The sequence below is a fragment of the Scophthalmus maximus genome, chromosome 6 (genome assembly GCF_022379125.1).
Source record: "Scophthalmus maximus strain ysfricsl-2021 chromosome 6, ASM2237912v1, whole genome shotgun sequence".
Classification (NCBI taxonomy): domain Eukaryota; kingdom Metazoa; phylum Chordata; class Actinopteri; order Pleuronectiformes; family Scophthalmidae; genus Scophthalmus; species Scophthalmus maximus.
In genome coordinates, this window is record NC_061520.1 from 15,146,597 (window position 1) to 15,169,190 (window position 22,594).

The 22,594-nt window shown below is 39.2% G+C and overlaps 1 protein-coding gene across 43 annotated transcripts; it reads right to left on the minus strand.

Annotated features, from left to right (window-relative positions):
• Positions 1–130: 130 nt before the first annotated feature.
• On the minus strand, positions 131–21,975 carry znf740a (zinc finger protein 740a). 43 transcript variants are annotated; one of them, XM_035632142.2, is made up of 21 exons: positions 21,633–21,974; positions 18,856–19,018; positions 18,455–18,637; positions 17,752–17,868; positions 16,900–17,020; positions 16,571–16,654; positions 14,721–14,804; positions 12,894–12,977; positions 12,422–12,505; positions 11,892–11,975; positions 11,431–11,514; positions 10,642–10,725; positions 8,180–8,263; positions 7,765–7,848; positions 7,321–7,404; positions 6,792–6,875; positions 6,021–6,104; positions 5,510–5,593; positions 4,156–4,239; positions 3,621–3,739; positions 131–3,530 (listed from the first exon to the last, which is right to left on the minus strand). In XM_035632142.2, the coding sequence occupies exons 2-21, from the start codon at positions 18,898–18,900 to the stop codon at positions 3,357–3,359; spliced, it is 1,935 nt and encodes a 644-aa protein (XP_035488035.1). In that variant the 5' UTR covers positions 18,901–19,018; positions 21,633–21,974; the 3' UTR covers positions 131–3,356. The 43 variants fall into 43 exon arrangements, with proteins under 43 accessions (XP_035488035.1, XP_035488032.1, XP_035488033.1 ...); XM_035632139.2 differs by having other exon boundaries at positions 17,722–17,868; XM_035632140.2 differs by lacking the exon at positions 21,633–21,974 and adding an exon at positions 21,254–21,428 and having other exon boundaries at positions 17,722–17,868.
• Between the last annotated feature and the right edge of the window lie 619 nt (positions 21,976–22,594).

Genomic DNA, 22,594 nt, shown 5'->3' on the forward strand with positions numbered 1-22,594 from the left:
CAGACATTTAAATACGGCTTAAGCAGAATTTTCCTTTAACAAACAGCTAAAAACCGAAGTCTTCAGTCTCGACTTTTCTACTCAAAAAAGCATGAAAATAAAATGAACTCACCCAGTTAGCACACAGGTGTCCTTTACAAATTCTTTTATTTCAGCATAATAATAAGCCTCTCCTCTGATTTTCATATGGTTTTAACTAATTGGATCACAAGGGTACATATTAGTTAGCCCATTTTTACAATAATCAATGTAACATTTTTTTAGGAAGTTATTCTTATGCACTCATTTTCCTACACAAAATAATCAATATCAAGATCCTATCTTAACTGAGGACCATAACTCTGCATGCAAGACTAATAAAGAAAACAACTAATCTGTGATAGCTACTGTTATGCTGTTGTTCATCTAATACCATTATCAATATAATTTACTACAAATACCAGGGACTTTGTATAAGAAAAAAAAACATTTTCTTGTGGGACTATCACCTCTAATGTTAAAACATACTGGGCTCTCAACTGTACTGATCCAAATTGTTCTGTCCACATTCTGTGTCACGTTGAGGAGAAATAGGCTTTGTCTAAAACCTAAAGTCTAGTACAGTCTGAAGGAAAAAATATCCATCTCTTTTTTGTCTTTTTTTTTCCTTTCACTCCAGTGTTTACAATTTCATCAGAATAAAAAAAAAGGTCCTTGACACAATCATCAAAATGTGATGAGAAATTCTCAGACAAAAAATCCTTTGATCCGTCTGAAAAATCAAACCTCAGTCTTATAAACAAATGATCTGAGACCCAAGGATTCTATTGCGTTTTAACAATGAGATTGATAATACTAAAAAACAATAAATGACAAAAAAAGGTATTAACAAGTGATGTCAACTATATACTGTATTGCCCTTTAGCCATGTCCGGTATGAGCTCGTGCCAGCAGTATCCCTTCCGCAGAGTCGGAGCTGTGTTTGCAGAGCAACTTAAAGCATTTCTCAAACTTGGCCCCTTTGCTGCAGCTGGGGGTTTTACTTTGTCCTGCCAAGTCACTTAAAACTGAATGTCCACTTCAACTGTCACACAACTTTGCCTTGATATCAAAGGGCCGTTAAAAGAAAATCTTCCCAAAAATACTTTTGGTTTAAAAAAGAAGAAAAAGAAATCCCTAAACTCAGAAATCTGAAACTTTTTTTTTTTTATCAAACAAACATCTGTTCATCCTACAAATCAAAGACTAAATAAAGTACTCTGGGATTCCATCTCCACGTTGTCTTGTCCGAAACCTTAAAACATAAAAAATAAAATAAAAATGTGGAATTCAAATCAAACCGCAGTCCCCTGAAATCATCCTAAACGCTTTTCAGTCCGTTACTCGCTGTGGCTTCAAAGAACAGGTGTGTCTTGATATGCAGATATATGTCCGGGGCCTTGTCGACTAATCCTCCCGCCCGTCACTGTGCTCGGGGTTAAACCGCCTGGTTCAGACGACGCCGTCACTAAGTCACAGAGGGGATCAAGTTTGAGAAACTCCTCAACAGGCAGCACAGTGGCTCTGATCAACCGTCTCTCTGCTGCCTGACCGTCAGAGACCTTCCACACAGTACGAACACAGTTCATCGTCCCCAAAAAGAAATTGTTCGTTACAATATCATTTAGTACTACAATGATTACTCGTGTATCTGCACTTACTTAAGGCTAAACCCAATGACATGACAGACATCCATTATTACACACCAACCACATAGTATTTGGATAAAAAGGCAATTTTTAGTGTGAAGCAGAGTCAAGCAAGTGTTGAATCTGCGGCGACCTGTGACCGACCGAAGCACTGCAGTGGGAAACAAATTTAGCACTACCGACTTATCACAGGGACCGTCCGCCTCCCGAGGGCTCCTCTAGGATTATACACCGTGTAACATGACCCAAACTATTCATTACCATCATGGCGATAACCTCCCTCGACGGGAGAACGCGTTAGTCTTTTTAGCGCCACTGAAGCCATCAACAATCTGTAACCATGACAGCTTTAAGATTTATAAAAAAACCTAAAAAAAACCCCCACAAACCATAATGATGAAGGCTGTGTCGTCTTAGTAAATACATCTGATCCACAATAGTAAACAGTTAAGAAAAAGGCAAAAGAAAAGAAAAGAAAAAGGAACACTAAGGCCACGAGATTCTGTATACCTCCACTAATCTCACAAGGTGAGAATCTGTACAAACAACATAATGGGACTTTCAAGTGGCCAACCTGCACTACTTTAGACCAAGACCTATGGACAGAGGTGGGAGACTGGCAATCTCGGTACATACGGAAAAAATATCCTGTAAGAACAAAAGCATAACTCAAAGAGGAGGACTCATTAAGGCTGCCATCTTGTGCCACTTCCTGAGTCATTAGCATAACACAGAACACGAGGTGCACAGGTGAATCTCCTGTGACCCGACGCTTCACGTCTGACACAACTACTCAACTGCAGGTTGACATCTCATCGTCCACGTCTTGGAAGACCTGGTTTACAGTAATGTAGCACTGTCTGATATTTTTCTTTAAATAATCACTGAAACAGTGGGAACAGACTGTGTTTGAACCAAATTCATTTTTTCTATTTCTTTCTGGCCCATTTTGTGCATTTCAAATCACCACTCAAGTCCCATGGTGAAATAATATTCAACATTTTCAATTATTTACACAAAGTAATCGTCAGAACTGTTATCTCCTGTGGTGATGAAGTCCAGGACACCTTGTTGTTGCACGTCACATCAAGACCAGACACTGCTTCAAGTGAAATGTTCTAAAGCTCAACGCCAAATCTGGTCCTGGTGAGATCTCAACACAGTAGCTTCCTCCTTTTACCTTGAAGGGAAGTTCAGTTTTCATTTGAACCTAAGTGCCAATCCATTTGCATCAAAATGGGCCAAATATGGAAAACTTAGACAGAAGCTCAAATACTTTCCACTCACCACTTCATCCCATTTTGTTGCTAAGACGTCAGGATAAACAATAACCCACTGCCCTGTCAGAGTACCACCAAATGCAGATATATTTCAACAATAATAAAAACTTTTTTTTTCCTTTTTGCAAAAATCAAATAGATTAAGTACAAAAGAGGACCACTGTTCATCACAGAAAAGTCTTGTCTTTAAAAAAAAAAAAAAAAAAAAAACGGGGAAGAAAAAGGAAACACGGTAAAAAGTCAACAAAACAAAAACACAAATGTCCCTCTGTCATTAGTAATCCCAGGACTGAAGCTGCAACATCAGTCTGTGCTAGAGTGTGGTGCCACTAAGCACAGAGCCGAGAACAAGAAACCCTGTGGCTCGTCCCTTCTCTAGCGGTGTGGTGGATGTAGGGAAGGTGGAATGTCAGACCGCCAGCCGGCCTGGGGGGGGGTGCAGGGGACTCCAGGTTGGGGGTGCGGGCGGGGGCTCTTGGCCATATGGACGTGGATCGCAGCACGGCTGGTTCTCTACTTTGGCTACATTGCGACCCTGGCACAACCGCCGATGCCGCAACAGCCGGTCTGTCCGAGAAAAGTTCTTTGAAACACAAAATGGACGTGGTTAATAACGTACAACAGGCAGTGAGCCTGAATTGAAACAATTCTCTTTGTGTCCAGTCGTACATACCTGCTGGCACCGTTCACACTGGTACGGCTTCTCCCCACTGTGGACACGCTTGTGTCTCTCAAGGTGGTAGCGCTGGATAAACCTCATATCGCACATGTCACAAGCAAATGGCTTCTCTCCTACAAGAGCGCACACACATACAGTCAATGCATCAGTTTTAGCGTCGCAAACCAACACAGTGTGCAACTTTCTAATCTTTCTCTGCAGAATACATTTTCCAACACACACACAAAAAAAAGTTGGAACAAACTGCCCTATCAGTAAAGTTAAAAGTGTAGTTTCAGCAAATGGATATTCTACAAGGCCTCGTCATCAACTCATTATGTGTAGATCAGAGTGGAATTTCTTTGGGGTTTTTTTGCCCAGATCTACGCAAAACATTGAGGTCCCCAAAAAACGGGGGCAAGTATTTTGAGGCTGGTTCAACATCCCATCAAATGACTTGACAACCCAAACTCGAGTTTGTTGTGACCCCGTTCTGCTGCAAGCGCCAGAGCCTTTCTCAGTGATGAGGGTACGGTAAAGGAACGCATACCCGTATGAGTGAGGCTGTGTCTCTCCAGGTGGTTACGCTGAATAAACCTCATGTCACACATGGAACAAGCATACGGCTTCACCCCTACACACACAGAGCAATATATTAGCCCTACCACTCACATGTGCAATACATACAACTAGCACTAAAACACTGGAAACAATGCATCCTGACTTCAAGTATTGAATGTGTATTTACTGTTTTGTAACATATATTGAAATGTTCAAACATGCAACTAAAAATACAGTTGGGGTTAAAGAAAATTAACATGAGTTAAACATATCAGGCCTCAAAACAAAAACACCAGTACATTATGCTGTCATTTGTGCTGTATGAGATTTACATTTAAATCACTGTATGTTTGACCTAAACAATCTTCAGTAATAACCTCCGATACCACCTCACCATCCCTTCACCTCTCATCTATGACGCCTACATTTAAACCACAAAAACAACACAGTTTAAGTTGTTGTAAACTATTTTTTTCTGTTTGACGTCTACTTTTAAGACGAGGTAGAAAGATTTTATTAATTCTACTCATATCAATTGATTGATAAGTGGTACATGTACAGTTTTATTAGGGATCAGTTTCAAGTTTAGAAGAACTGTGAATTGGTCAGATTTGTACTTGCCAGTTGTGCTAATTGACTCCTGAGAGCAATTTTTGGAAATATACTAAATACACGTTGATCAAAAAAACCAATGAAAATATAAATTCAACTATTTGACCAACGACAAAAGCCCAAATGTGTTCGAACATATGCTTGACTCTTTTTTTTCTTATTACTTTGAATAAAAAAGGCAAGTAACAGAGACTAAATGATAAGAATTGCAGCAGGGTTTGCAGCAAGGACCCAGTGAGTATTCCCAAGTGGATCTGAATTCAAGATCACTAACATTTAAGTCTGACTACAAAGCAACTTATTTCTGTGCTTCCGCATTTTACTTTTAATTCATGAAAGTAAAAAAAAAAATCAAAAGTCTGGTAACCAGGCCTGATCAACATAAACAGCATCAAAATGAAAAGATTAACTGAAAAAAATTTGAATAAAAGAACACAATTGAGCTTATCTAGGAGTGTGTAACACACAAGAGGTTCACACTATCCGCCAACAACTCTGGAGGGCAGCTCTCTGTTTTCGCTTAGTAACTTAGATTCAAGTACAGGCGGCATAAATGTGAAATCAGGAGTAAAAGTTATTTAAAAATCTTACAAACAGCAACTAAACTGGAAACCGACCAAGAATAAACCTTCTGAGGTTTATTTCCAAGCTAACGTGTCCCCCATATTAGCACAGTTCAGAGTGAGTGTTGATCAGTATAATGTGAGAAGGGTCGGTGCACGGACCCATACCCGTATGAGTGAGGCTGTGTCTCGCCAGGTGGTAACGCTGAACAAACCTCATGTCACACATGGTGCAAGCAAAAGGTTTCACACCTGAGTGCAGAGCATCAATATATTATTTTCAGGACTTTTAGTTTCTGTTTCACAATCCATCAATCAGTTTCGTGCTTTAACATCTTACATATTTACAAGTGATGGGTTGTTAACCAAATTTCCCTACAAAGAATACATGTCGAGATTGGTTTATTTTTCTCCAAATTCCAATTCCAAATATGTCAAATTGTGTTAATCAAATTTCAAATCCACAACTAAAACACACCACATGAGCTGATGATGTCACAGTCCTGTATGTACTTACATGTCAAGACTTACATACAGAATGTAGGATACTCCCGATCAAGAAAAATGTGCCAGTTGCTTTTACAGATTATCAATAATTGCCTCAAACAGCTGACTCTGGATCTAACAGTGGAAGTACAGTCTGATCTCAGTGACATGGGTAAGGTGAGCGGACGCATACCCAAATGAGTGAGGCTGTGTCTCGCCAGGTGGTAGCGCTGAAAAAACCTCTTGTCACACATGGTGCAAGCATAAGGTTTCACACCTAAATGCAAAGTAGCAATATTATATTACTTTACCTCACTTTCAAATCTTTACCATGATTTACCTGAACTATTGGTTATTAACCACACGTGCTGATTCATGCAAAGACAAGAAGATATGTCAAACGTTTCGCGTATGTTCAATTTACCATTGTAGATAGCTACACAACTGACCAATAACAATGATAAGCAATTATTATCCTGATGAGTTACAACTAGTCAGGGAGCAATGCAATCACTACCTTTACGTTTATGTCCCCCGAGTTAGCATCTTCTTAAAGCAAGTAGGAATTAAATCATTTCACTGACTGACCAAGTGTTTCTCTTAATCTGTGTACAATTGAATTGACTGAAGATTTAACCACCAAAGAATGTGCTTATTGAAAAAGGGCTGATCGCTATTCTTAAGAATTGTGGTGACAAAAAAATGTTGTGGGATGAAGTCTTTACGGCTAGTTTTAAGTGTATTTTGGAAGGTGCTTATTCTTTTTTTTAGGTAACCAATTAGCTCAAGTAAACTACATTAACCTACAAATAGCAAATATTGATGCGTGAATGATCTATACACACAATAAATGTACTCTCTCTCAGATTAAACATCTGAGCTGAAGCTGTTGATATCAGCACAATAAAGACTCATGTAATAACGACCTACAAAATGTGAGAAGGGCAGATGCACTGATGCATACCCGTATGAGTGAGGCTGTGTCTCGCCAGGTGGTAACGCTGAACAAACCTCATGTCACACATGGTACAAGCAAAAGGTTTCACACCTAAACGCAGAGCATTAAGGTATTATTTTCAAACTTTGTAACTTAGTGTTCACAATCCATCAATAAGCAATACAAACCTAATAACTATTAAGAATTGATGGGTTGTTAACCACTTTTTAACATTTAGTTTTTAAGAAATTAAATGCAGATTTTTAAATGTTTTTCCCCTCAAAATCCAATGAAGAATACACATTCAATTCCCATATCCACAACTAAAACACATCACATGAGCTGATGATGTTGCAGTCCTGTATTTCTTTACATGTTAACACTTCCTTTAATGTTGATTTTGCTTCAAGTAGGTGAGGCTTGATCAAGAAATCATTCTGCTGGTCAGTTTCAAAGACAATACTTGACAATTGCTTTTCGATGGCTGACTCCGTAGCTAACACAGTGGAAGTACACTCTGATCTCAGTGACATGGGTAAGGTGAGCGGACGCATACCCATATGAGTGAGGCTGTGTCTCGCCAGGTGGTAGCGCTGAAAAAACCTCTTGTCACACATGGTGCAAGCATAAGGTTTCACACCTAAATGTAAAGTAGCAATATTATATTACTTTGCCTCACTTCCCATTTTGTAAATTTAAAAATCATTATCCACGCTATTGGTTATTAACCACACAATTGCCAATTCATGCAAAAACAGAAAACTTAAAAAGATTTTAAAAAATCCTCCTTATCGTAGTGTTGTAATTACCGACAAAGATCAGAACAACAAAAGAATGAGTCACGGTTATCCTGCTTTACTGATATGATGATACAGATCAGGAAGTTTCACACTGCATCTTGACATTTCCCTACAACAACAACAGGTATATGTCTGAAGTGTTCAATGTGCACACTGATTTCTAACACTGGATGTCATGGGCACGGTGCACGGACCCATACCCGTATGAGTGAGGCTGTGTCTCGCCAGGTGGTAACGCTGAAAAAACTTCATGTCACACATGGTGCAAGCATAAGGTTTCACACCTGAGTGCAGAGCATCAAGAAAATTAATTTTGTGTCTCTGCCACCAAGAGGAAAAAAATTAAATCTATACTCTTACTTCATAACTGAAGAATACCAATCTGAGCTAAATTGATATCTGTGGTTAATAACCAATGTTATATCCTGAAATAACTTGAAAACTTAATATATAATAAGATGATTTGTCTTAAATTACACAACACATGAGATGATGATGTCATCTAATGGCAATTAACACTAAAAATAACTCATCCGTCATAATCTGTGTATGAATACACATATTTAACATTAAATCAAGCATTCAGATGTTGCAACATCCTAATGTGACGCATACCCATATGAGTGAGGCTGTGTCTCGCCAGGTGGTAGCGCTGAAAAAACCTCTTGTCACACATGGTGCAAGCGTACGGCTTCACCCCTACACACACAAAGTACCAACTTTAGCATTAAAAGACTCAACTGCCAAAAATGATCGATGCTGAACTTTACTAAGTGCTTAGTAAAGTTTTGTTGCACATCACAGCGCGTTGTTTACACTGGAAAATCCAGCGTGCTAAAAAAAAAAAAATTAAATTTTTCGCATCTAATTGAAGACAAACGTAACTAACTGCTGATGGTCTAAGACCAAAGTTAGAATAAGAAAAGATTATGTAGACTACTACATTAATTTAAACGGAAAACCTACCAAATGACCAGAAAAATAGAGGTCCCTAATGGACAGATTCCAACCAGCACCCTGGCATGTTTTTGTAAACGATACCAATTGGTGCTTGCGTTCATATAATTTCAACAACAGATTTGTGAACATGAAAACTTTTGTCACGCTGATTGCAGACGTTAGACAATTTTAGGCAGTTGGTAAACAACTATGCAAAACACATTAAAGGGGAAATATTATGCAATTTTTTTTTGAAAGTGGGTCACAGTTCAAAAAGTCCTAATTTATCATAAAATGCCTGTTATGCAGCCCTTCAGTTGAGCATCTCACTGAAACAGGCAGTATTAACTCAGGCCTCCTTAGAAGCCCACTACCTACTGATTGGTCGAACTTCCTGAAGCGTGCCAAGGGGCACCCTATTCTTTTTACTGATGTGGAGGTTCTAGATGCAAACTGTAAAACAAATTAACTAGTAATTAATACTTAGTAAAATAACAATGGGAACCAAATTCGATCTGAAATATGACAGTGGATTGCACTGTTATCTGTAGGAGTACAGATTACAGCAGATTGTCCCTATATGTGCCCATGAGCAGTAATTTCGACTGGACTGGAAAACGTCTGCTTAATGTAAATATAAAGCCCAACATTGCAAGTAGACTAAATATTATTCTGCTGTCGCCAAATGACTAACCCGCAGTGGCAGTTATAAGTAGGCCATCATATAAGAAATTACTATTTCCATCTGGCCCACATTTGGTATGGGCTTTTACACTGTAACGTTAGATACACACACACGAGGAAATAATAAGCATAATAGGTCCCCTTTAATATTAAACATTGGTTAACAGAGCGAATCTTGTGATTTGAAAAATGTATAGGAACAGAAACTGCTCTGACAGCCATCACACAGAACCTAACTTATAATGAAAAAAAAACCTAACTTTCCTCACCTTTCAAATCTAAATCATACTGTCATAACAGAAAAATATCCTTACACCTTAGTCAATATGAAAATGAAACTTAACTATTCACAACAGTTAAATTATGTGTTATATCTTCAACATTACTTTGAATGTGAAATGACACAATGACTAGAATCTTAGAAAATGTTATCCTAAATATAAACTTAAGTCCCATTTTTAATTTCCAATTCACATCAGCTGACACCCAATAATGTGAACATGTAATTTAAGATATCCGTATCGAATCAAGTTTAAAAAATAGGAAATATCTAAATGTGCAGTTATGTTTTTGAGTCAGCAAGCCACTAACACAAGAAGTCTTACGCTGCTTTCACACCAAACACGAAGCGGATTTTCGAATTGCATTTCTCACGCGAGTTTGGCTACAGGACCATTTGTGTTTACTCGCGCGAGTAAGCACAACCAGCCAATATCCACCCTTTCTCTGTGGGACCTGGACGCTAATTGTTTTTTTCCACGTGAATATTTCGCTTTAGTTCAAATGTTTCAAACTGAGCAACTGAAACAACTGACAAGAATTTCACATCCAACGCGTTCCTGCATTGACTTTGTATGTAACCTCATTGCATGAAAAATTCACGTTTGGTGTGAACGCACCATTAGTTTTTTTTAACCATCTAAGCAAAAATGTTATGATTTGTGTCTGGACTACAAAACATTAAAGAAGACAAATCAATATTTCAAACTTCTGTTCACACAGACAGTTCACAGAACGATGCTTCAGAAAATTGTGCTGTATTCTGTCAAAGTAGAATTTCTAATAACAGATGAGTTGAGCTGATTCAAAGACAGAAAAGGAAACATGTCAGTAATGTACATTTATTTTGGCTTGCAGACATTATTAACCCCCCCCCAAATTTTTCTTCCACTTTTAAGCAAAATACCTGAATAAAACTACAAACCAATTAGTGGTGTTTTTTCCTTCATGGTCATCATGTCATTTCATAAACAGAGTCTTGGCAGTATTGCATTGTTATATACGTGCTTATCAAGCTCCTTGTAAATGTGACACGAAACATTAGCAGTTGTCAATATAGTGACAGAAAGCAATACAAACTCGAGTTTGAAGCAGCCATGTAAACATTAATGTGGGCGCATGCTGGACCAAAGTCAAGGAGAGAGGGGGTCAAAGTTCAAACAATGACGACGTACCTGTATGAGTGAGACTGTGTCGTTCCAGTTGGTACCGTTGTATAAACCTCATGTCACACATGGTACAAGCATAAGGTTTCACCCCTAGACAGAGCACAAGGATGTTAGATGTATTTCAACATACTGATGGAAGTTCAAGACATAATGATATGCTTTCAGGTTGGCATGCTTCGTTTCAGACAAAGTCGCATTACACATAAAGAGTCTAAGAACCTGCAGACATCAAGAGTTATGGTGCATCATGATATGGGGAAAAAAAACCCAGGGCTCACAGGTTGCAGTTAAGGTGACCGTTAGTATTACGTGGTCATCCTGCTAACAAACTTTTTATGGAGGTAAAAAACCCAACTTAATTTTATGTTGAAGCTTTCTAAAGTGACCCCATGCTCAAGATGCACCATTTAATTATTTAGCCAGGCCACATTTTCTTGCCTGATAAATCCATGAATAACAAAATCCTTGTTTTCTTGAGCTGATGCCTGCATTTAAAATACTTTTTAGTGTAATACTCCTTTTAATAATAATGTAATATAATACTCAATAAACATGCAGTAGTACCATTACTGTGTTAATCAGAAACAAGGTAATTGACAGAGAGTCTCTTTTGTCCATGGACAGTTTTCCAACAAAGCCTAAAAATTCTATTAAACATTGTTTAGAACGGGAAGTCAATTTACGAAGAATGGCTAAATTATGATATCATATGTAGAGGGAGTTATCAATAAAAGTCAAGTGAAGGTTTATATCAAAGTTTTCAAAGTGTAAGGGGAACAATTATTTGAAGCATACCAGTATGAGTGAGGCTGTGTCTTGCCAAATGGTAACGCTGGAAGAACCTCATGTCACACATGGAGCAAGCGTATGGCTTCACCCCTAAATGCATACAGTACCAAACTTTAGAAAAACGTTCTCAACAACTATATACACAAAATGTGTCATTTTACATAGACTAGTCAGTGTTCTGTTATAGCAAAGTCTCATATATGTTCCTGGCCAACTAGTCTATACATACAAGACATAAAATGTGTCATGTTAACTCTAAGAGCAGTTAGCAAAAACAGTGAGTATATCAGGAAGGAAGAGGAAAAACCTACTTGAGCTTATACTTTAATCTTTCATACCCAGGAATATTGAGTAGCACAACTAATAATTTACTGTGTGTTAAAGTAGCCTCACAGATGTCTACACATATGGGCAAATATCTACAATCCCTGATACGATCAAGTGAGAGGGATAAGTAAAACTTATACCCGTATGAGTGAGAGTGTGTCTTGCCAGGTGGTATCTCTGGAAAAACCTCATGTCACACATGGAGCAAGCATATGGCTTCACCCCTGCACACACAGAGCAGAAGATTTTGTAAAAACAATTCAATGAACAGGACACACTCACTTAGATTATGTATCCAGACATGCCAAAGGCAGTGGCAACAATATGATGTAACACTGAATGCATTCAACTAACATCTTCTAATCTATCTACATGAGTTACAAATTGGAACTTCAATAAAAACTTCATCTTTTTGCTGAATTGAACTTTTCAATGTCTACATGCATTGAAAGGCTGAAAGGGTGTTTAGCATAAAGTCTAGGTATTACTGCAGTTGAAAATGGTGTCCAAAAACAAAGGTATCTCCAGCATGCCCCAATGGTTACAACAGCTTTATGCTCATGTGTATTTTAAAAACTAAACTCGAGTCATTTCATAAACAAGGGACAGATAAACTTCAGTAAACTGGGTGAGGGGGCTCTAACGTAACAAAAAAAGGGTGAACCCGTACCCGTGTGAGTGAGGCTGTGTCTTGCCAAGTGGTAGCGTTGGAAAAATCTCATGTCACACATGGAGCAAGCGTATGGCTTCACCCCTACACACATAAAAAGGTATGTAAATATAAGCTAGAAACAGAAAAGAATGTTTCAACACATATCCATCAACTCTTCCCTGAGAATAAATTTCAAACTTCTACAAATAATACCATCCGCCTGAGAAAATGATTGTTTTGCAGGATGGAGGATTGAAACCATGAGTGGATCATTTCAGTCAGATAAATGTATAAGTTTTATGAAAAATTAAGAGTGACAAAGAAATAATTGCGCAGAACAAAGCATCTTAAATCTTTGTTTTACCTTCTGAATTGAAAAACCTAACTCTGTGCCTTGAAATAATGATTTGGTGCAATAGAAATAAAATTGAAACGTTAAGGCACTTTACAAACACCACTACCAAATGAGCTTGGATAAGCAGACGCATACCAGTATGAGTGAGGCTGTGTCTTGCCAGATGGTAACGTTGGAAGAACCTCATGTCACACATGGAGCAAGCGTACGGCTTCACCCCTACATACACAAAGTATCAACAAATTAGCTAAGACGATCCTTTTGCATCATTCAGAGTCGTTAAACCACCAGAACCTGGCAAAAATCACACATTCTAATCAAGCTTCATGCAAAAGGGTGATTTGTTTTTCCTCTAATTATAAATCTGTCTTCAGTTATGGGGAGCATTCATTTTCAAATCATCTAGAATACATCATGAAACAAAGCAGCAACAGGATATATAAGCCAGGCATGTTTAAAACAACACATACAAGTCAACATCAAGATAGCAAAATGAAATGTAAGACGGTGATCATACTGGCCAGCTGAAGGAGAAACGTTTGCCCACTTCTCCCCTATTCAACCTCAGTTTTACATCTATATAGCTCACATCTATACAACTTATGGTGGTGTGAAAGTGTGTGTTGCTTTCAAGCATTTCAAGTGCTTGTTTTCTATTACTCGACTGGCACAGCTTTCGAAAGCCTCCAATCTGATCTCCGCCATAAATATAGAGCAGAAGCATCTGTATAAGCAATTGTGCTGATATAGAAATAATTTGAATCCAAAAAGCCAGACAATTACAGTTCACAAACAAGAGTTGAGCAGTCACTAGTCTGCACGTAAAAAAAGTGTGGACATCAAAGGACTATTCCCATAATATACCATGGCCTAAGTGAATCAGTGGTTCCAAGATAACTGGTCTGTGAAGAAGGGCAGTAACGAGAATGTTGCCCACTATCAAATGTTTACTTAAAATATTTGGTTTTTCGCAAATTGTTACTTTTGCTTGAAGACAGCAAAAAGAGTGAGCTTGTTTCATGAAATTAGAACCTGCAAATTACATTGTTACATTTTGTCTCTACATTATGACAATGTTACATTTTGACCCTATATTATGACCACGTAAACCCATCTCTTTTAACATGGCTGTGAAACTATGTCACTTACTTCAAAAATATTCAATGAGCTCCTCAACCACCTTGATCATTGAATAATAAAATCTAATCCTGCACACTACCTCACTTCTTATATAACAGGATATGCAAAATATGGAAAACTATTGCGTACTACTATGTACACAATGTAAAATAGCTGAAAGCTAGCTCCAATTCTTCAGCTATGCTTGAATGTTATGAAACCAGTACCAGTTTGCCCAGAAGATGAATAATAAACAGAAAATAATTGTTGAGTTGCACTGCAATGGTACAAGATGGATAATACACTTTGAGGGGTCCACAGGAACCAATTTTGTTCATTAGAGGCATAAAATAAAATAGACCATTTTCTTTATATGTTATAGATGTCTATATTTTGTCCGAATTTGCAAATGCTAATCTAGAAAAACCTATGCTGAAGAAAAGGTGGCTTAAGGTATGAACTCCAAAGGCCAAACACCTACATCAATCTCTGGTGTCTTTAAACAGTCCAAACCGATCCTAGTGTGAGGCCTTAATGTGGGACAACAAACAGTCCTCTTATAACTTGCAAAATGTAAACAAATCTCAGTTGAATACTTGATATAGATCAGCAGTCAGTTCATATATAATCATGGTAACTGTTGAATTTTTACACAATTTTTCTAATCGACTTCTAGAGGGATGTTTTGGACCTGCATGATTGATTGTATGGCGTTTTTGAGGTTGTATAGTTGTTCAGACTAAATTATTTTGATCCCAGGTCTCGCTTGAATAAGAAATATTGCGACTACCTGATTAAACAACGTTTCTTAACTTGAACTGGGTATGGTAAATTGGCGCATACCCGTATGAGTGAGTCTGTGTCTCTCCAGGTGGTAACGCTGGAAAAACCGCATGTCACACATGGAACAAGCGTACGGCTTCACCCCTACACACACAGAGCATAAAATTATTAGCTATTCAATCTCTTAAACAATTTATTATGTGGAGAACAGAAAGAACAGATGCAATGTTGCCACAAGAAGCAACTGCTTACTCAAAGTACTAAAAGTATTATCTATAAACATATTTATATATAAACTATACCATCTGGGATGGGTATATTTAATCAACATTAGTTTACTACTGATGCATTTCTATTTATGAATACTGGGGCAGTAGTCACTGAAGTGAAAAACGAGGTTGGAAGTTGACTTACCCACAGTGCACACTTCTTAAAACAATGAAAAACAAAGAATTTGGTGTGAAAGGGTGCAACGCAAATATTGACACTAGGCATAAACTGTTTTCAATAAAGTCCTTAATTTTCCTTTTATATAAACAATCAAGAACATAGTCCTTTGATGTCCATGCAGTCATTTTCATTAACAAAGTAATAATTACAGACAAAATTTTGATGAACACAAATAATAAATTAATAAAATCTTAAATAATTGTTGCATCTTTTTGTGGCCTGTGCTTTGAGGCTTTCACATACATTAATTGGGGTCCACAAGTTACAGTCCACTTTTAAGTCCACTATCAAAAATTCTTCTTTACAGAACAGTTTGTTGTCTTCAATTAGCAATATAACTGATTTTTTTCCCCTGTTGTCTCAAGAATATCTTACGTAATGCTAATATAAATCAATAATTTAGATCAAAGAATTGCACACTGCAGCAAAGTCTAAAAAATCCTAAATTTGAAATGGCAGCACAAGTATTCTTTGTGTTGATTCTTTTTAACAAACCCATATCTTGACAAAATTAAAATGACCGCCGAAATGTTGCACGTTCTTGCAAGGACTAAAAGCGAGTAAGCTTCAACAGAAGTGACGTCAGGTGGTCGAACAACGCGGCTGGTCAGATGTAGCTTCCTATACATGAATATATACGTGAATACAACCAGATGCAATACAGCATTGCCCAACTGTGAACTGTTAAGTGTTGGTACTATACAAGGGATTTACAGTAGATGCAGCAAATGCTGGACGGCAGAACATGCAGGATTATAAACCTGTGCAGTTATGGTGTAAAGTGTGAAGACCGGTGTATCAAGCTCATATCTTTGCAGGACACAACAGCATTTGTATCAACAAATGCAAATCCAAATGACCAAAAAACCTCCTACTTAGAAAGACAGAACAATTCAAACGATGGACCAAACTAAATCAATTAAATCAACTAAATCACAGCTGAGAGGAAGAAAGTTGTTTTTACAGACAAAACAAACTTTGAATTTGCAATAAGAGTTCATGACAACCACAACAGACACCAGCTTGTCCCTCTAAAAACACCACTTCTTAACCTTACGAACAGCTCAGTTTTGATTTTTTTAAATGATAAAATGTGGATTCTCAAATGTTTCAAACATTTCTACAACTGGTGCCAGTCTGTATTTAAGCTTTAGTCATGGCGAATAATGGACATTACAAAACGTAAAAATAAAGGATAGAAAAATGTTAAAAGAACAAGAGTTTTTAATAGTGGACTTGGGACTATTGGACCGCACTGTGTTGAATGAAATTTTTTCTGGTGTTGAGGGACCAATATCTGTAAGACAAATACTGTACGTTATATTTTGGTCTGAACAGATTTTGGGGGGTGGCTTTGTTGGAAATTACTGTCCACAGACAAAATGAACCCTGAGCATTTGTCCATCGACTACGGAGGTAGTCAGATTTATGTTGTATGGGTACGGTTAAAGGACGCATACCCGTGTGAATGAGGCTGTGTCTCTCCAGGTGGTAACGCTGAATAAACCTCATGTCACATACGGCACAAGCATACGGCTTCTCCCCTAAACCGAAGAGCACCAGTTTTAGTTAAAGTCCCCACAGATACCACCAATTAGCTGTGAGGCAAAAGCTATTACCAAACAAGGTTTTTAAGCAGGCCATTGCAAAACCTTACAGTTGCTGCACACTCCCAGATTCAGTCCAACTCAAGCTCTCAGGACCTCTTTCAACAAATGACTCATGTATTCAAGCATTAAAAGCTGTTTGGCTTCACTGTAATACGACTTGTTCTAAGCAGGACCCATACCTGTATGAATGAGGATATGTCTCTTCAGGTGGTATCCACTCCTAAATGCTCCATAACAATGATCACAAATAAAGTTTTTCTGCACTTTGGACGATGGTCCGTTCTCATCTCCACCTGTGCCCTAAAGAGAACATTTTAGAATAACAGTTCATTGTTTGTTTACAATTACAAATTGATAACGCATTACTAATACATATGACATACAGAGCTTTTCCCCACAGAAATAATGGTACACATTTGTCTCACATACCCACCCTACTGCTGAGAATCTGATGAAAATATAATATCCCTCTAATAAAATATATGATTTTAGAACTATATACACAACAATTACAATCTAAAGCTTGCACTCCAAATGTTTCTTTGGTGTATATTTTTCATGTTTTGTCATTTCTACACCCCAAATTGTCTTTGGCATAATATGCAAGACACAGTAAGTTTGTCCCGTTTTTTATACTAGATGTAATTTACATCTGAATTGACAAAAACACCACAATTCTTCCAATGGCCTAATGCCCTCATGTTACTGCTCCCCCTGCTATGCACACAACTGCTGTTATTGTGCTCTGCTTCACTCTGCTCCCCTCCCCCTCTTTCCTCTCCAGATATCCTCCACCCCCTCCACATCTTCCCTGAACTCCTCCCCCCACCCCCACACAAACAAAATGTGCACCCACGAAAGCTCGATGTCAGGCGCACTTGGATGTAGTTAACTGCTTCACAAAAATATGTGCAAGCAGCTAAAGACATATTTCTTATAATAGGAGAAAATAAACATTCACAGCAGAGGCCTTTTCCCATTTAGCTAGTGCGGCCACTGACCTTCCCTCCCCTTCCTTCTTGTTCTCTCACTTTACAGGGCGTCACTGATTTCCTGTTCTTTTTTTTCTGCTGCATGTCCTCATTGGCTCTCATCTCCTTCTCATCCAGCAGGCGTGGGGCTTGGAAGTCACCTTCCTTCCGGATAAGCTAAAGAGACAGAAAAAGTTCATTATTTTCTCATTTTAGAATTATTACCATCAAAACTAAAAATATAATATCTGAGCAATGACTAAAATTAAGTAATAAATTGATGTACTTGTATGTGCTTTTTTACAGTTGGAAAGAAACCAGCTTAAGAAACTAGTAATGAATATAGTTGGTTCATACATTTTGCATCTTGATTTCAGTAATCAACATATGATTTGAAATAATTGGAATCATTTCTGATGGAGGAGGTATATCAGCCACACAATGTGCTGGTCAGGGTAAGAATTTTGGACAATAGGCGATGTTAACCTTACAAATAACACTGTAGTATTTGAAATATTACTATCGTCAAAAGTAAGCATGACATAACATATATTTCAAATTATCTGCTAAAACTCTTTTACTATTTACGTTAACAAGAAGGAGGTTGTTTTATTGTAAAATAAATCATCATGACTGCAATAGGAGGGAAAGTCCTTCCACAATTACATTTTCATAATTCAATGGGCTTACACCCTTTACAAGTTTAATAGCATTGAATACAACGGCTCAATTTTCAATTTGCATTTAATAAATGGGTGCTAACCAGGGGTGGACAGCTCATTCCAGAGGGGAGGATCATATGGCTCTGGGGACCACGGTCAGGTCCGTCTCTCTGCGGTGGTCCATGGCCGAGTGGAGCCATCATTTTTTTGGGCGGAGCAGCCATGGAGCTGGCCTGCATCAGGGCCATACTGGAGAGGACAGCTTCGCAGCCAAGCAGCCCCGCCTGCAAAAGAAATAAGAAAATAAAAAAAAGATGAAGAACAACAAATTACCAAATATATTAAACATTAAAAATAGCCTGCAATTTGAATTTATCTGCATCTAAGACAATGCTGCCAGTCACATGGCGTTTACCAAGTTAGTCATCAACGACAACATCCTGAGTGACACAAGACTGCAAGCTAAGTTATTTGTAACCAATTTGGTGTTCTCAAAACAAACCCATTTCATATGGTCGCGGACTGAGCTGCTGGGCAGATGTGACATTGCTGTGGTGTATGTGAGCGCAGGGACAGGGGTGGGGACAAGGTCATCCAGAGATCCGTCAGTCAGGATGGTCGGGCTGGTGGGAAGCCACACCCACCTCACTCATCTAGCATTAAAACTGAGGAAGGAGGAGGATGTGGATGAAACAGACAAACATTAAATTACAACAGCATCACTCGCTGTCTTTATGATTACACATTCCATTAACTCCAGTTAGGATGGTCATCTTTCACAATGACATTTACACATTTAAGATAAAACACCCAAACTATCACACACACACACACACACACAGATATTCTTCATTACACAAACTACTACACCAGCTGGTTAAGATTGTTATTTCTACAATTACTTTTTAATATATTTGAGTCTGCTCAAACTCAATGCCAGCTGAACAATGCTTGTGGGGGGCAAGACTGTAGAGTTGGAGGCGGATGGAATTTGCAGAAATGGCGAAAGAAGACACTGAAAGATACGACAAGTTCACTGATAGCCATTGTTGGTAGTGGGGCCCTGACTGTTCATCGCATCGGAAAAGGAGCAAAAACTAGCGTGTCAACTCAGGGGCCATGTTTCCATCACTGCCGATTGGAGCTGGAGCCGATTAATACCCATGAATACTGCACTCAATTGACTCGGGAATGAAGACTGAAGACGAAGCCAGATGTTAGTGGGTGTTGATGAATATTTTGTCCAGAAAATATAAAAATAATAAATATAAATAAAGATCGCAAAAGCCAAACGACCTCCACTTGTGATGATATTCCATACTCACCAATGATTGCAATGAAATTGATCAAATCACAAATCATTAAATAGGGTTCTGCAGGTTTCCAATTTGAATGATTCTAGTTGTTTTTTTTTAATTTGGTATTTTCCAACCTTAGACTATCTTTCACATGGTGAGGACATTTTGCTGTATTACCAGTGTGTTCTTTTGGGACTCAAATGTGTCACTTCTCACCAACAATTGTAAAACTATACACTTGCAGTGCTGCCAGCACAAACTGAAGAAGATAGAAACTTTGTGGGCAAAGTGGGGAAAAAAGCACATTACTTTTTTGTGTGTGATACCAAACCATGACCACTTAAATGAATTAATATTTCCTGCAGCCCTACATTTTATTACCACTATTTTTGATCCAATTGTGCCTAGCAACAATTGAATTAGTTGTCCTACTAGTTTACACAACAGAATCCAACCACTCAGCACATCTGGATGTTCCAGCTATTTAGCAAAAACTAATGTAGTGCTTGTCTTGCAGTATGAAAGTCTGACAAAATTCTTTGTCTGTGCTCTACAGACACACGGCTTTCAAAATACGTGTAAAAGATTGACATTGGACACGTATGACATGAAGGGATCGAGTTGAAAGATGTGAACGGTTTGCAGAGAAAACAGGAATCATATATCCACACGGCATAAAATGGCAAACTGCAGAATTATGTCATTTTGTGAGCGTGAAATACCAACAAAAACAAAACAAAACAAACAAAAACTGTACAAGTCTGTCTACATTGGTTCTCATTGTATTGAGTGCATCCGTTTGACGGACTTAACAAAAACAAACATACTTTGAAATTGCGAAAACCTTAGATCCCGATGTCTACTTATTCTTATGTACCTGCATGGCAACAGGATGCAAGGAGCCCGAAGTGCATTATTTAAGATGGAGCGTGGTTGTAGCTCTATATAAACAGTTGAAGGGAAAAGCAAACGCTTAACAATGTGCCAGTGAAACATAAAGAGAGCGATCTGTTCATCTGTGCGACGTCTTTTGCTCTCAGACCTGGGGCTTGCTAACTGGCCTGTTACGACTAGGCCATTGACTCTACGTTACTCGAAGACACAGCTTGAACTAGTGGTAGCTTCTTCTTTTTTATACTAAGTGACGCTTTGGCACGATTCGTTAGTCCGGGTGTGGCACACGTTGACCGTTAGACTCGTGTGCCGCAAATACAAGTGTGCGATAACCAGGTGGAGGCAGAGGTGTACTTAAACACGACAGTGCGTTCGCCAGTGGCGTTGGTTAGCTTAGCTTAGCTTAGGTTGCTAGCAAAAGAGACAGCGAGCGCTAACAATTGCTAATGCTAATCAAAAGACTACGCGGACGTGCGGTTCTTCCATTGGCTGTCGCCGTGGGAGTGGGCGCCAACAACGAGTTCCCCGGGACTTTGTTTCGACAATAGGAAGGTATCTTTTTGTCTGCGCTGGCTCCACTGGCCCTCGCACCAACACCCGACCTGCCGCTAGCCGCGCTGGGCACGAACAAGCCGGCTAACGTTAGCTAGCTGCTCGCTGGCGCCTCGACTACAACAGTCCTAGGAGAAGAACAAACCCGCCGCCCACCTGGTTGTCGGGTCGATCGCGGCGGGTCTTCGCGGGCGAACAACGTGCACACTGCACCGACCGATCCCAGCGGCCCTCCAGTATCACCATGACGCCGCCGGGGAGACACAAACTCCTCTGGCTCGAGACGAGATCGAGCGATTAAGACATTCGTGATGGCCGTCGCTGCCACAGACCCCCTCCCTCCCTCCCTCCCCCGACGACTATGCTAACGTTTGTTAGCGAGCTAGCCTCGGCGGCTAACGTTGACGCTGTGGTATTCGGTTAAAACAACACCTACGCTGCTCTTCTCCGAGCAGCTGTTTCTACACACAAACGAATGCGCAGTTAAAATCCACCGGGCATCGAAGGGGATGGAAGAGAGTGTGTGTATATCTACCTTTTAGCTGCACCCGTCCGACGTTTTCGCCACCGTCGAGTTTACAAACACAGGAAACGCTACAGGATGTAACCCACTCCCCCGCGCAGCAGCAGCGAGGAGAAAAGACTCATCTTCTTCGCTCGGCTCCGCGCGAACAGCACAGCGGCGCGCGATCGTGCCACGAAGAAAATGTGGCGTTAATCCATCTGTTCTAATACCGCTGTAGAGACTGAACGCGTCGACCCGCGGTTGTAGGAGGCGATGGCCTCTCGCAGTTTGCGGCAGACGACGACGACTGGCGAGGCGCAGACGGAGAGGAGGAAGGAGTGGGCGCCGAGATCGACAGAGAACAGGGACGCGCGCACCATGGGTGAACAGTGGTGGTCACAATGGCTCAGTCCGCCGCCCCCTTGCACTATAATTCATTTAAATGTATTTCATACAATGTGATCTTGTATTCCAACAGGGTAATTGACACGATAAATGACGCCATTATTGATTTCATCAGTACTGATTCATTTTAGTGGGTTTACTCTTTACTCTGCACAACCTCCTTCTGCCTGTGATACTAGGTTTGCCTAAAACAAAACACTATTTCTCATTAATTAGCTATGATAGGGCATCATTTTTTTTCATTGCTGGCATTGTGAATGGAATTTCCCAGTTTGTGATCAATAAAGTACATCCAACCAACCATCCATCTATCTATCTATCTATCTATCTATCTATCTATCTATCTATCTATCTATCTGTCATCTATCTATCCATCTTTATTTGGAGAATACTTAACCTGTGTGGTATAACCTAATGTCCTTTAGTAGTTGGTTTTTCACACCTATATACTATGGACAAACCATCTTGGAGCTCATAACACTGTTAACATACTAATCTCAGTATAAGTGTTGATGTACACTGGCCAGTTTGTCGGGGACACCTCTCTAAAACGAATGCAGTCTAAAACAGGAGTCCTGCGGCAGATC